The sequence below is a fragment of the Lutjanus erythropterus genome, chromosome 6, assembly GCF_056507025.1.
Source record: "Lutjanus erythropterus isolate fLutEry1 chromosome 6, fLutEry1.hap2, whole genome shotgun sequence".
In the NCBI taxonomy this organism is placed as follows: Eukaryota; Metazoa; Chordata; class Actinopteri; order Lutjaniformes; family Lutjanidae; genus Lutjanus; species Lutjanus erythropterus.
In genome coordinates this window covers 8,611,749-8,625,514 of record NC_139322.1, presented here as the reverse complement: position 1 = coordinate 8,625,514, position 13,766 = coordinate 8,611,749, and the positions used below count along the sequence as shown (strand labels likewise).

Sequence of the window (13,766 nt, the reverse complement as noted above, 5' to 3'; positions counted from 1 at the left end):
CTCAGTATAAAAGATGGGGGAAACCTTTTATCCTTTGGCTGCTCAGAAGAATTACTTAGATTGTTTTCCAGCTAACTAAAAGGTTTGCTAAAAAAAACCCCCAAAACATTTCATTGTTTGCTTGCTTGTTAAAAGTTAAAATGTTAATTGTTTTCTAGCTGAAAAGTTAACATAATGTTACATTGTTTTTAGCTAGCTGAAAAGTTTGTGAGTCTACTTTTGTCTACTTGAGTTTAAAGTTTTGGTGCAACATAAATGCATTTAATCAAGTTTTAGAGTAAAAACTAAATTAAGGTTCAAATTAAATCTTCCTTAAATTAAAGCTAGTCAAAAGTTCAGCATCATTCAACACAAAACATCATGTAATCATGTTTAAGAATTCATCTTTGTTGGTGCAACACAAGTGACACACAGTACACTGAATGATGTGAAGTCTATTGTCTTTATAACAGAAAAAGTGAGGCAATGTTTTACCCGTTTTCTTATTTCATGCCAAAAGCACAAAGGCACACGCGTACAAAACTAAATATATTCCTCACACACAAAGTTTGACAGAGTTGCTTTGAGATTTCTTTGAGCAAAAAAAAGTGTGAAACTTCTCTCTGCAGACTGCTCACTTCCTCAGACCAGCCGTTCTAGAGACTGAGTTTGTGTTTAAACATTCAAGTCGCCGAGTCCTCATCGATTGGCTGCCCGCGTTGTTCAACGAGGCACTGATCAATATGTTAACATACAGTACAAAATGCATCAGAGCTGGAAACGAGGCTCTTCCTGTTCTCTGCTGAGGGTGTGACTGTGCTGCGTGAGACAAAGAGAAACAGCCTTCGGTGTTTTTCAGGTCCACTGTAATCGATCTTCCACAGAATCTTAAAGGGATACTCGTATCCTGATCACAGAGGGAATCAAACCCACGTCTCTGGGTAACTCCTGGGGCCTTTTGGCTTTCCAAAACGGTTCCCAAAGCCTGTGGAAGATGAATATGGTGTCATAAAATTTGTGCGTAATATTTTCTGATATAATAATATTGTATTGAAGCAGGCTTACCAAATTTGAACACTGAAGATGCGGCTCCATATGATGGAGGTGGTGTTGCAGGTTGAGTAGGAGGTGGAGGAGGAGCAATTTTAGCTGAGAATATAATTTTTAGACGTGTTAGTTGTATTTTTCTTACAGACACCAGCGCGTTTATTGAACTTAAAGGGACAGTTCACCCCAGAATCAAAAAATGCATTTATTTTCTCTGATCTGTCGTGCTATTCAGCCGTCTTTATATTTCTGGTGTGAGTTGCAGAGTTTTGGAGATATCAGCTGTAGAGATGTCTGCTTTCTCTCCAGTATAATGGAGCTAAATTGGACTCAGCTTGCGCCAAAAAAATGCATTAGAAAAACTCAATAACAAGGTCTCTTTACAGAAATCCTGACCTGGTTACTCAAGGTAATCCACAGACCTTGGTGCGAGCAGTTTGACAAAAGAACTATATTCTTTCTGTAGTAGAATCTACAGGAACTACTTACTACTAGAAAAGTACATGCATTCTGTACCCAAGTAGAGGTACAGAAAGTTCTCGAAGAAAGTAGAAGTACTGATCAACTTCTGTACCGCAATAAAAGTGAAAAAGTACAGGCCATTAAATGTACTCAAAGTATGAAAGTAAAAAGTCGTCCTCTGAAGGACATTTCTACTGTCTCTTTCTGTGCGAATCTGACTGAACCTCATCTTTTCTCCAGTCTCCCTCGCTGTCTTGTTCCTGTTGTTACACTCTCGTGTAGATTTGTCGTTATGTCTTTTTGTTTTTTTTACAGCCTTTTTGTTTTGTACGTCTCTCACATCATCTTCATCTTTTTGTGTTTTATGTGATTTTTGCCTTGTTACATTTTTTACATCAATTTATCTTAAAGTGTTTTTTGTTGTTACGTCATTATCATTGTCATGTTTTTTACACCTTTTTTTCACGCAAAATGAAATTCATCAAACGTATTAAAATTAAAGTAATTAGCCTGTTTTGACAATGTAAGGAGTAGAAAGTACAGATATATGTGTTAAAATATAGGGAGTAAAAGTTAAATGTCCAGTAATTAAGTATTTTTACACTTGGTTACTTCCAATCTCTGCTGGAAGGAAAGTAGTTCCTACATGAAACTGTTGACAACAAGGTCTGTGGATTATTTTCAGAAAGAGGGTCATGATTTTTGAAAAGAAACAGCAGCACGAGCCGAGTGCCAATTAGTCCCATTATGCTGGAGAGAAGGCAGACATCTCTGCAGCTGATATCTCCAAAGATCTCTCTATTACAATAAGTATTTCTGATTTTTGGGGTGGACTGTCCCTTTAAATTTATTACCGTCACTTACCTTTTTTGTGTCTGAAAAACTTCAAACTCTGGACAAAGGAAACAAAAAAGAAAAACAGACTTAAACAGATTTGATTTTCAAATTATTTCACCTTTATTTGTGCGTAGCTGTTGTATTACCTTTGTTCTAGACATGCCCTTGTCGTTGCTTTTGTCTGATTTGTTTCCTGATGCTTCGCTGTTCAGAGAAGGCCTGCGGTTCACATCATGCAGTCCCACTTGTGCTGATAAACACAGAAACAAATAGGAAATTCAACAATTTGCTTTTGAAACTGCCCTCATGACGACCATTTTCTAACTCGCTTTGTTTTATACATCGAGGCTGTTATTATTGTTGTTAAGAATCGCCACAGTCACACATGTGTGATGTGCATTTGAAACTTTTTTTTATATGACACAGTCTTGTACGCGTCTAATAATAATGTGTGAAAGAGGCCAGTGTGTAGCGTGCAGCCCCTTTAATGTCTGAAACTACTCACCACTTCCTCCTTCAGCCACGACCACAGGAGGTGAAGTGAGCTGCTGAGCTGCAGTGAGGGGCTCTGCAGGAGAAACACACACAAAAAACATTAAGATAAAGTAGCCCTCACACGGGAACAAACTTTAGGATTAATCATGAAAAAGACTGCAACAAATCTGCTTTTTTAAAATCAAGCATTGCTGTCTTGCTTTGGTAAAGGATGTCTCCCAGTGGTGGAGATCGGTACTTCTAAATCTCATTTTAACCTGCGTGTTTGTACTCAAACGCAGTGCAGCCTTGCAGAAGGTGATAGACAGGTGGATTACAATCAACAGAAAATTATTTGGTCACTGAACTAAACTGATACATTAAAGTGCTTCCAACAAATCCAAGGAGAAGACCAAAACATACAATGAATTAGGGCTGCACAATTAATCGCAATATTATCAAAACAGCAACACGGCAAAGTCACAGAACCCTGTGTTTGTTTGATAAAGGAAAACTGTCTGACAAAACAGCAGTACTGCAGAGACACCCTGAACAAAACATCTTCAGCTCTCTAGATGAAATGTTTGTTTGGTAAAGACCCCAAAAAACATTAACATCACAACTTTTTTTTCAATGAAAATGAAAACTGTGATGCAAAAATTACCTTAACAACTAAACATATTGAATATCGCAATTGCAATTTCATTCAAACTATTCACAACATGACTTTTTTATCATATCGTGCAGCCCTGCAATGAACTGATCCTAACAATGTAGATTAAGCCTGATATATTTAATCGCTCTGTTGTCTAAAAGCTATAAAAACACAGGATTAAGCCACAGAATTGCACTGATATTGAGTCAAGAACACCTCAACACTCCTGCCACTCACTAACAAAACAAATCTGTGACTGAAAATAGTCCATAACAAATGCAAATACTGAGTAACATTTGATAAAAACTACTGCACAATGCCCAGCTGTTTTAGGAAATAATAAAAAAAAATGAAAGTTTATAACGAATGATGATTAAGAGCAAATACGTGGCAGTTGCACCTGCAAAAATGAGTACTGCATTCCAAAGAGCAAGTTGGAGCCGTAGATCAGATTTTAAATAGGTTCAAATCTATTTAATATAGGATCTATTGTTGAAGCGAGTTGTTTCCCCTGCACCCTCCTACCCAGACTCAATGATCAGCTGTTTATAGGTGTTTGTTGTCTTTCAATGTAAAGTTAAGCCCGTTATTCTGAAAACTGCTCTGATAATAACACAGTCTGGAGTTCATGCAGGACTTTTACTTGTAGCAGATCAAAGTAAGGTTGCAAAGTTTGTGCACTTTAAGTTTCATTTAAACAATTCTAGCGGCACATTAGTTACGTGAATCATTACTTCATGATGCACAAATAATGTAAACAAACAATAATAATGATAATAAAACAATAAGGCTTTCGCTTGATACAGCTGCTGTTGTCCGCCTGTCCCTATTCGTGCTGATTTAACAACGTAACGCCAATAAATCAATTACTGATTAGTCACTAACTTCCCTATTATACAGTATGATAAAAGCACTTATACTTCCACCACCTGGGTCTGTTTTGAAGCCTTAGAGGGATAATCTGCAACAATGATGTTTAGACTCATAAACATAATCCCTTTCAATCATCACTTATGACCCACTAGAAGTGTTTGGTGGTGACTGTGTCTGTAGAAAACCTCCTCCTCTGCCTGTGTTTCCTCATTTTTTCTCAGTTTTTCATCTTGCTGACCCATGATGTGTTCACGAACAGCTCGGACGAAAGCTACTGACTCCTCCTTTAAATCAAGACAAATGAACGAGCTTAAGCTCAGTGCCTCAGTGAAATATGAAGAGACAGACAAGCATGTTGTTGGTTTTGGTCTTTTCATGGAATTTATAATAGAAATGAGGAACAGAGAATACTGATATCATTTTCCTTTCATAGCCAGGTCAAGTAAAATGAAAGTAGAAGAGGACGTTGGCTTCATTCAAGAGAAAACAAAAGCTTACCTAGTCTTGAACTTTTAGCTCGAACACTCTGGGGCGAACAATTGACAACAAAAATGTTAATATATAAACAAATGGAAACTTATGTTAATAAGTGAATGGAAATGCAGCAAAGGGGAGCATAAGAAGAATATGAGTCAGTGAGTTTCTGTAATCCCCCTGTCTTTGACGTATTTGACAGTCATTACCTTGCTCCTGTTCATAACAACATCGAGAAATTTCTTTGGCTGAGCGGTGCCGTCCCACTCAGACGACACGCCGACCCTCGGTGAGGTCGGTGTTGTTTCCGGGAGCCGTGGGTACAGGGCAGTTTTCTCGTGAGCTGTTGGAAAAGAGCGCTTTGTTTAGACAACAAGCTCTGCTGCACGAGCTAAAGCATGTGTTGTAAAAGGAGGTAATAATAGACTCACTCTCCTCTGTGGTGAGGATGAAGGACTCCGGGGTTCTGTCAGGAAGGGGAGGAGTCAGGCGCTCCTCAGCTGCACAGCCAAACATGACATCATTTCACATGTTTGTACAAATTCTCTTGAAGTGACATGGGCAGATATATTTGGATAAGGCGGATAATCTTAAAGTAAATGAGCTCACTTTGAGGAAGAGGTGGAGGAGTCAGTGGGTTCAGAGGTGGACAGTAAGAGTGGCGGTGTGAAGTTATATCTGATGCAGGATCAGGATGTGTCACTGCTACTAGAGATATCACAAGAAGGAGAACAGAAGAACAGTAGAAAATACTTAATTGTCTACCCTTTGCATGCAAAAGGCACAAAGTTAACTTTGCTTATATGTGCAGAAAAAGAGCTATTAAAGAGTCACTTCACCCCAAAATTGCCCGTAGAGATGCCTGCCTTCTCTCAAATGTAACAGAACTAAATGGCACTTGGCTTGTGGTAATTGCAAAAAATGCAATTTATATTTTTTTTCTGCAGTAGAATCTACCAGAACTACTTTCTCTCTACTAGAAAAAGTAGAGTGAAGGCAGACATCTCTACAGTCAATAATTAACCTGTGCATGCAGGCTACATATTAGCTCTGAACATTGTGTTAATATAAAAATCTTACCTGTAAAGACCATTTTTGTTTTCAGACTCTACAAGAAAGAGAGATGCAGTGTTGTTACATAACTACATAAATTTCTAATGCTCTGCAGTGTGTTTATACAGGCTGATCGTGATTCTGTAAATTTCTAGTTAGTTACAGTAAAGAGTAAAAAGAGCGTCCATACCATAAATACAATTAAAAAGGGAAAAAAATGTACATATAATAGCAATTAAAAGGGGATCATTAGATAAATAATACAAAGGAGATATAATATAATCAATGAAATAAAAACTCAATGCCAGTGACTTCAGAAAACTGTGGACCAGAAACCTGCCAGCAGAGTTCAGCTGTGAGCTCAAGACATCTTTCCCAGTGGGAGTGATGAGACTTCTAGTTCAGATTTAAGTCCATTAAGTGCAAATTTTAGAAAAGAAAAGTTTTTAACCTGGACTTAAAAGTTGCCATATTAAGGGGCACATCTAGGTCGCCTGGCAGTTTATTTCAGGCACAGGGCTGCACAACAAAATTATATGAGTAGAATAGGATAAAATATGCAACAAAATAAAATAAAACAATATATACAGTTATTTACATACATACCTTTACACATATACACCCGGGAAATAAATTTTTGTAGTGCAGGTTTCCACTGCAGTTTATGGTTGAGGTGACATTTGTTTTCATCTTCGACAGATGCTGACTTCATTTTGCGCACAAATAATGTGAATATACATATTTCATCTTTCAAACTTGCAGGAAGTCACCAAAGTTATTATAGTTTTGCATTCTATGTTAGCTTTCATTTTCATTTCTACTTTGGTTTAGTTTAAGTTAGTTTTTATTTATTAAATGCTTAGTTTTAGTTTAGTTTTTATTGGTTTCACTATTAGTTTTAGTGGGTTTTTTTATTATAATATGGGCGTATGTGTCATGAGAAAAATTTAAGAAGTTCATAACAGGTACGACAACAAACACAACACGTTGTGAAGGCTGTTGACTCACAGACACAAACACCTCGTTGTGGTTGCTGTATTGACAAATATGACCAAACTCACAAATTCAGAGTTTATTATTACAGACTCAAGGTCCAGATTAAAAAAAACAACAAAAAAAAAAAAAAACAAGACATAACATATGTTAAATTACAAAACGAGAAGCACACAGCTGTGATTAGTTACTGTGCAGTGCTAAATCTTATGTTTGACAACTGCAAGATTATTTCATTCTCAGAGTCATTTAGCAGGAATATAAATTAGTGCATGAGATTTCTTAAGACTGTTTGAAAAGTATTTACTCCTGCAGACACGAACATGTCACTTTGTCTTTTGAGTTTTATTCTTATTGCATCATTATACAAGACCTGAAGTCTCTGAAAGCTCGCTTTTTTGTAGTCTGACCAGAAATGAGCTGTACAATGTGGTGCACAATGTGCTGTGAACGGATTCATCTTCACTCCATCTGAACTCAGACTAAACTGACAAGAGACATTGTTTGTATGTGATGATGATATTTATAGGAGATGCTGCGAGATTAATGCACAAATAAAAACTAAAACTAAAGACATCCTGTATATTTATTTTATTTCAGTTTCGTAAGTGCACATATCATTTCAGTTAGTTTTCATCTATTTTTTTTATTTTTATTTCAGTGAGCTAAAATGTTTTAACGCCTAGTTTTAGTTCACTATAATCGGTTTGACACATATCAGCCAGTGCAGAGACTTTTTTTTCTTACCTTACTCCTCGTCCAGGGTTTCGCCTCCTTCTGGGATGCAGAGGCAGCTGGTCTGAAGTCACCGGACCATTCTGAAGACACTCCTACTCTGTCCATGTTCACGGCCGGCGTGACCTCTAACTTCTGCTCCACAGGAGCTGAAAGGTAAACAAGAATGATCACTTTCATTATTACTTTTTTAATAAAATATACTTATTTACAATTCTTTTAGGTTCATTTTTTTTTAAAGGAGATTATGATTCAGATTGAGTCACCTTGATCGACAGCCAGCTCAAATGATTCGGGGGTTCTCTCTGGAAGTGGGGGGACAGGTGAGGGGGGGCTGCCTGGAAATATGTAAATAAATGTCAGAGTTTGTTATGGGTATTACGCTCACTGTTGCCATGTCAACATCAATGAGTCACCAATACTTTGACAAAAATGATTGCGTTCATTTAGGAACATTAAAAAAAAAATTCAGTATTAATCATCTTCAGAAATGTGGCACTTATAGAAAACCATAACTGAGCATTTAAAGGGATAGTTCACCCAAAAATGAGTCATTATCTAAAACAAACAACAAAAAACAGCGTTGCAGTTTCCCAAACAATTGAAGTAAATAGTGACCAGTTTTCAAAAGTAAAAGAAAAGAAACAAACAAAAAAAAAACAACAACAAAAAATGCGTCACTTACACCATGTTTTTAGCCTAAATCTTCTGTAGATCCTTTTCTTGCACCGTCTGAACTGTGTGTGTGGTGCGACGGTGTGCAAACGACAAGTCAGGACTTTAGATTGTTTTTTCTGTTTGGTCACAAAACTGGTCACTTAACATGTTTGGGAGATTCCTGTGAAACTACAGCAGCGTTTTGTGGACTGAAGAACTAAACCCGACCTTCAGTCAGCATGAGGGTGAGTAGATTATGACTGAATTTTCATTTTTGGGCGAACTACCCCTTTAAGAGTTTTAGACATTTACCACTTGTATTTGCTCACCTCTGAGCTCCCTGACAGCCTCAGCAGCAGCATTGGGTGGAATGATAACCATTAATTTTTCACAGGCATCAGAGTGCTCTGAATGACAAAATAATGTTATTTAACACAAATATCCTCTAAAGTCCGGGACATATTATCAGCACATAGTGAGATAAATGTAAGAGGGAAGCCATTTGTGCTCGCTTCAATGTACACAATACAAAACAATTCATACAACAAACCAAAGGAACTCACATGGGAGAAGTTGGCCTTCAGAGCTGTCTACCAAAAAGCCTCTAGGTTAGAGATGTCTATTTCAGCCTGAACCATGATATTTTCCTAAACTTAGCAAACCTAACCAAACAGCTACAGAAACCTGAAAATACACTCAACAAAAATATGTGCAACGCTTCTGTTTTTGTTCCCATTTTCCATGAGTTCAAGTAAAAGATCTGCGACTTCTTTTGTGCACACATAAGGTTTATTTCTCTATTACTCTCTCTGATTTACTTTATTAAGTGATGACCTGTCCTGCTCTGCCTCTGATTGGCTCACACTCATTGCCTTCGCTGGTCGGGTTGGTTAGTTTTAAACATGAAGACTGAGTGGTTAGGGTTAAGGTTTCTCACCCTAACCCTAACCAATCCGGGTGAGCCAATCAGAGGCAGAGTCAGGCAGGTCATGACAACGCGTAATAAATAAAAACTGCACATTTTGGAGTGACACACCTCTGCAATAATCCTGCTGTTTAATCAGCATGCATGATCTTGGTAAAGAAGTGCTCGCTAACACAGATTTTAACAAGATGTCAGAGAAATAAACCTTTTGTGTGCATATAAAAAGTCTCAGATCTTTCACTTCTCTTCATGAAAAGTGAGAGCAAAAACAAAAGTGTCTCTTGTTGAGCGTAGTTAAAGAGAAACTCAAGGTAATAAGTCAACTAAGTCTAAAAATAATGCATCACCAATAAGCTTCATATGAGAGTCAAACTCGTGTCTCTTGGCAGGAAGTCCTGATCTTTTATCCACCACAACCTGCTTCTAAGCGGACTTGCTGTTTATACTATGTCACCTGACTTCCTAAAGTTTTTCTGGCAGAAAGCCCTGAAGGCTAACTTCTCCCATGTGCCTAAAAAATTGAAGAATATGTCAAAGCTTATGGTTTATATTCCAGACTTTTATCTACACCGAGAGCACCAACCTGGATCCGCAGCCAGAACATAGGATTCAGGGGTTCGTTGAGGTAGGGGAGGAGGCGCCTCCTCATCTGTATTAACTTCAACATTACCTACAAAATGCACATCAGTTAATTGAAATATCTACAAAATCGAATCCTTCTACCCTGCCAAGTCTAACATGTGCACAGATGATCGTTTACCTGAGGCAGGAGAGTTCAGCTCCAGAGTTTGGTCATTCAGACACAGCGAGGGCGCGCTGAAGACGGAGTTAACTCCCAACTGTTTGGGGTCATTAGTAGAGTCCACTGGTACCTCCACTGAGGAAGGGGAGCTCATTGGAGTGTCAAAGTAGGGGTCTTCCACCATCGAACAAAGGACCGCTGCCACAGCTGGTGACGGTGGAGGGTTCAGTGATGGTACGTCGTCGCTCTCCTGTACCCTGTCCTCCACTGCAGGGGCTCCCTGGCTCGTACGCACCAGCGTGGGCGAGGTCCTGGGTCCCTCCTGGGTGGTCACCAGAGCCTCAGGAGGGGTCCGGAGTAGGTAGCGTTGCTGCTGGTCCCTCTGCGTGTCGTTCGTGGCTCTGAAGGCGTGTAGATTTCCTGAGGCAGGAGGCGGTTGAGCGTGGCGCTGAGCTAAAACATCCCTCTCCTCATCCAGCAGGTGCTGGAACTGTGGCAGCAAATCCACATCATCGCTCATGTCGATGAGCTCGTCTTCGGTGTCGACCAGGGGAGCGGACGGGACCACCATCACCTGGACAGGTTAACGAGGAATTGTGAGTCACAGCAGCTTTTGTTATTGTTAAAAGTTATCATAGCTGATGAAAGACAATCACAATTACATTCTGACTGAAAGAATAAACTGACAGTTTTTTGTTAGTATTTCCTGTTTGAGAAGAAGAAAATGAAAATGCTGTCTGATGGCAAAGTGGTGAAAACATTCTAAATATAACGCACACTTAAACTGATAACCCCCCCAGTGGTTAGCAGGTCTTTGCTCAGTTTCCGTGCTGGTGCCCCTTCCTGCCTCTCCACACTAGAGGCATCTAGTGGAGGTAATACACTGACTATTGACAAGTACCTCATACAGCCTCACTTCTAATGATCCAAACTATCCCTTCAAACTCAATAAATGTGAAACACTTATTTTAAAAATGGTATTATTAATGCTTATGCAGTCTTATTAACACATCTTGATGTTAATAAGCATCTTATATTAACTTATTACAGGTGTCTTTGATATAAAGTTTCATCTTAAGCTGTCATGCATAACTTCTATTTAGCATCAAGTAATGCTCTGCCCTTACTTACACAACCTTCATAGTTCATTTTTGAATCACGCAACCTATTTGATTATTTTCCACTCAGATCATGTGACTGCGTTCTATATCAATGTAACAGAAACCACAGGAAAGCCAGCCACAGCTGCTGTTTCTGCTTTGCTGCTTGTGATGGTTAAGTTGTTATTTGATGTTGGTGGAGCGCAAGTTTATATATTTCCATTGTCTCTGTGCACTCTGGCTCTACACATACCGGAGTGTTTCTGGTCGCTCACCTCATTTCTGCGGCTCTGTGCCTCCATGGCCTGCAGGTATCTCTCAAAGAGCAACCTGATGGTTCTGTAGACCAGCTCATACTGTTCCTGAGGTTAAACGACAAAAACCTGCTCTGTTAGGCGACAAAGCCCTGGGGGCACGATGCATGAAACACAAATCATCAAAACATCTTTCATAGAGAGAAGCAGCTGACATGTGGAAGTGCCTGAAATGTAGTTCTGCTTGTTGGGAGGATTTGACAAGTGTAATGCTTTGTTAAAAGAAACAGTAACTACCTTGGTTTGAACCAGCGAAGGCCTCTGGGTTCTCATATTTTGAACCAAGTCGAAGATACTGAAATCTGGAGTGATCATCTACAAATAAGCAGACACATCAGCACAAAGCAGATAAAATCTTTACTGTTGATTTAATATAATTTCAGATAGATATCTCACCTGTTTCTTCAGGAGGTTCCAAGTATAATCAATCACACACAGGGCTCCTGTTCTACCACAGCCGGCACTGCAAACACAGCAGCAAATACTCAGTTTAGGGCTGTTTCAATATGATTAGTCAAATAATTATTTGTTATAGAGGAGCTGAAGAAGACATAAGCAATGGTGGTATCTGCAAACAAACATTGTATCATGATTATCTTGACTTTCTCGTACTTGCATTGCTCGAACCGCACCCATCCAGTACTCCAAGCAAGTGTTAACAAATGCCAAGAGTCATTACTTAGTTCCTAATTTAACCAGCTTTAAAAGTCTTATCTTGAAAAATCTGATAAGAAAGAAGGAAAGAAGGGAAGACAGACAGAAAGAAAAATGTTTAAGGCTTTGACTCAAAGCCTGACAGTCTACTGCATGGGTTTTTGTTTTAGTGAATTTGCTCATTCATAATATCACATGATTATCCTCTATACACTGCCCATTGATTACAGTATAGTGTCATCATTAATCCACAAGGGATGGACGCAATAACATGACCTTCTGTACAAGCAAACTCTACTAGATCTGCACAGAGACGCTATTATTTATATCTGTGTTTGTTCAACCAACAAAATGATCTGTTTCTGTATCTAAATTCAGATACAGAATCAGGCAGATGTTTTATTTTCTAACCTAATGTTTAATTGGCAGTGGAATAATTGTGCATTAAAAGCATCAAAATGATTTAATGTTGACGATATGTAGTAACTGTGCATCCAAAAATAAGGTCTGCAGTCTAAATAGTGAGCTAAGGAAGGTTTCCTGCAGTTAGAATGTTATAATGTTGTAAGTTATAATGAGTCCCACGCTACAAGTTGATCAGCTGTTTATAACTGTCAGGTGTCTTTCAATGTAAGCCTGTTATCATGAATACACACTGGAGTTGGAGTTTAGTGGCCATCTGTCTCACCGCCTGCCAGACTCCATTAACATATTGTTGAATTTAACTGTTATAAACAGCTAAGAGATTTATTAATGTTTTTATGACTCATAAACAGACACTTACTCATTCAGCAAACATTCTGCATTAATTTTAACCACAAGTAACGTGAAAAAGGCAAACAGTTACTCCAACCCAGAACAGAAAAAGGAGAATAGCACAGCAGCAGCATTGATGTCAGAAAAGCAAGAAATTCAGTCTAACATGCTTCCTTAATCTCTAATGACACATCACAGTCAATTTATGATAAATTACAGTGAAGATATTACAGATTACTCCTTTAACAATGAAACATATTTCCACATCCTCACACTGTGGTTTTGATCTGTCTCTCTCGTTTTATTTTTAGCTACGCTAAGTTTTATGAACTGTCTGAGGCCCGGTACCAAATCCCCTTTAACCGAGGGAACTGAAAAATCAGAAAATAAAAAAAAATGAAACCCTACTGTTTTATAAATCAAAAGATTAAGTTTTGCATTGGAAATATAAACTCCACAGTACAGATATCCAAGTATATAAAAATATCCTTCAGTTGAAGGGAATTATTTTGGCGATTAAGGTAGATGAAACCTTTTTAAACTGTCTATGAACTGGCCTTCTCTGAATAATAATGAGCAGAAGTATCAGTTTCCATCATGTTATTTGTGCTTTGCTGAATAATGTATTCAGATTCAGGTGCATCCAGAGTCACGGCGCCAGTGAAGCTTTTTATCTGTGTCAGACAGGAGTTGATTCAGCTCTTTGGTAATTCTTATGTAAGCTGTTACTGGTAGTGTTGTATTGTGTGCTGAGAGGTTTGAGATACTGTCCTCTTTTCCTGTGAGTGTTGAGGAAAATTTTGCGGTGAAAAGTCTTTGACTGCGCGTCTTTTTTTCAGCAGCTGTCTAGTAGTGATATCACTCTGAAGTTTGGTGACTGACTGACTGACTGACTGACTGCTGTGTAGGCTGGATCTGCCACTGACTCAGTATTCCACCTCTGACACATCATTCTGATGAAGGTGTAGGCAAGTTGTGGCATGCCTTCATGTCACATTTTTCCATATTACTTAATAGTTACTTGATAGATACGAGG

At 38.5% G+C, this 13,766-nt stretch overlaps 2 protein-coding genes across 5 annotated transcripts in view; one reads left to right on the top strand and one right to left on the bottom strand.

The window, feature by feature from the left end:
- Positions 1 to 327: 327 nt before the first annotated feature.
- ptpn22 (protein tyrosine phosphatase non-receptor type 22) overlaps positions 328 to 13,766 on the bottom strand; it is a 25,268-nt gene continuing 11,829 nt past the window's right edge. The window contains exons 9-26 of one of the 4 annotated variants that reach the window (XM_084720424.1): positions 11,717 to 11,783; positions 11,558 to 11,635; positions 11,282 to 11,368; positions 9,925 to 10,480; positions 9,748 to 9,834; positions 8,569 to 8,646; positions 7,849 to 7,920; positions 7,595 to 7,731; positions 5,882 to 5,909; positions 5,411 to 5,509; positions 5,233 to 5,301; positions 5,011 to 5,144; positions 4,826 to 4,853; positions 2,831 to 2,893; positions 2,472 to 2,575; positions 2,353 to 2,380; positions 1,045 to 1,128; positions 328 to 964 (exon numbers count right to left, since the gene is read on the bottom strand). In XM_084720424.1, coding sequence (XP_084576550.1) covers positions 903 to 964; positions 1,045 to 1,128; positions 2,353 to 2,380; positions 2,472 to 2,575; positions 2,831 to 2,893; positions 4,826 to 4,853; positions 5,011 to 5,144; positions 5,233 to 5,301; positions 5,411 to 5,509; positions 5,882 to 5,909; positions 7,595 to 7,731; positions 7,849 to 7,920; positions 8,569 to 8,646; positions 9,748 to 9,834; positions 9,925 to 10,480; positions 11,282 to 11,368; positions 11,558 to 11,635; positions 11,717 to 11,783 — 1,861 coding nt within the window. In that variant the 3' untranslated portion in view covers positions 328 to 902. Of the gene's footprint in view, positions 965 to 1,044; positions 1,131 to 1,222; positions 2,576 to 2,830; positions 2,894 to 4,825; positions 4,854 to 5,010; positions 5,145 to 5,232; positions 5,302 to 5,410; positions 5,510 to 5,881; positions 5,910 to 7,594; positions 7,732 to 7,848; positions 7,921 to 8,568; positions 8,647 to 9,747; positions 9,835 to 9,924; positions 10,481 to 11,281; positions 11,369 to 11,557; positions 11,636 to 11,716; positions 11,784 to 13,766 lie in introns of those variants that run through there. The other 3 variants (XM_084720425.1, XR_014770688.1, XM_084720426.1) reach the window with 3 other exon arrangements.
- Positions 10,378 to 13,766, top strand: part of LOC146324815 (uncharacterized) — a 25,351-nt gene continuing 21,962 nt past the window's right edge. The window contains exon 1 of the mRNA XM_084720429.1: positions 10,378 to 10,502. The gene's annotated coding sequence lies outside the window, so the exon portion shown is untranslated. The remainder of the gene's footprint in view (positions 10,503 to 13,766) is intronic.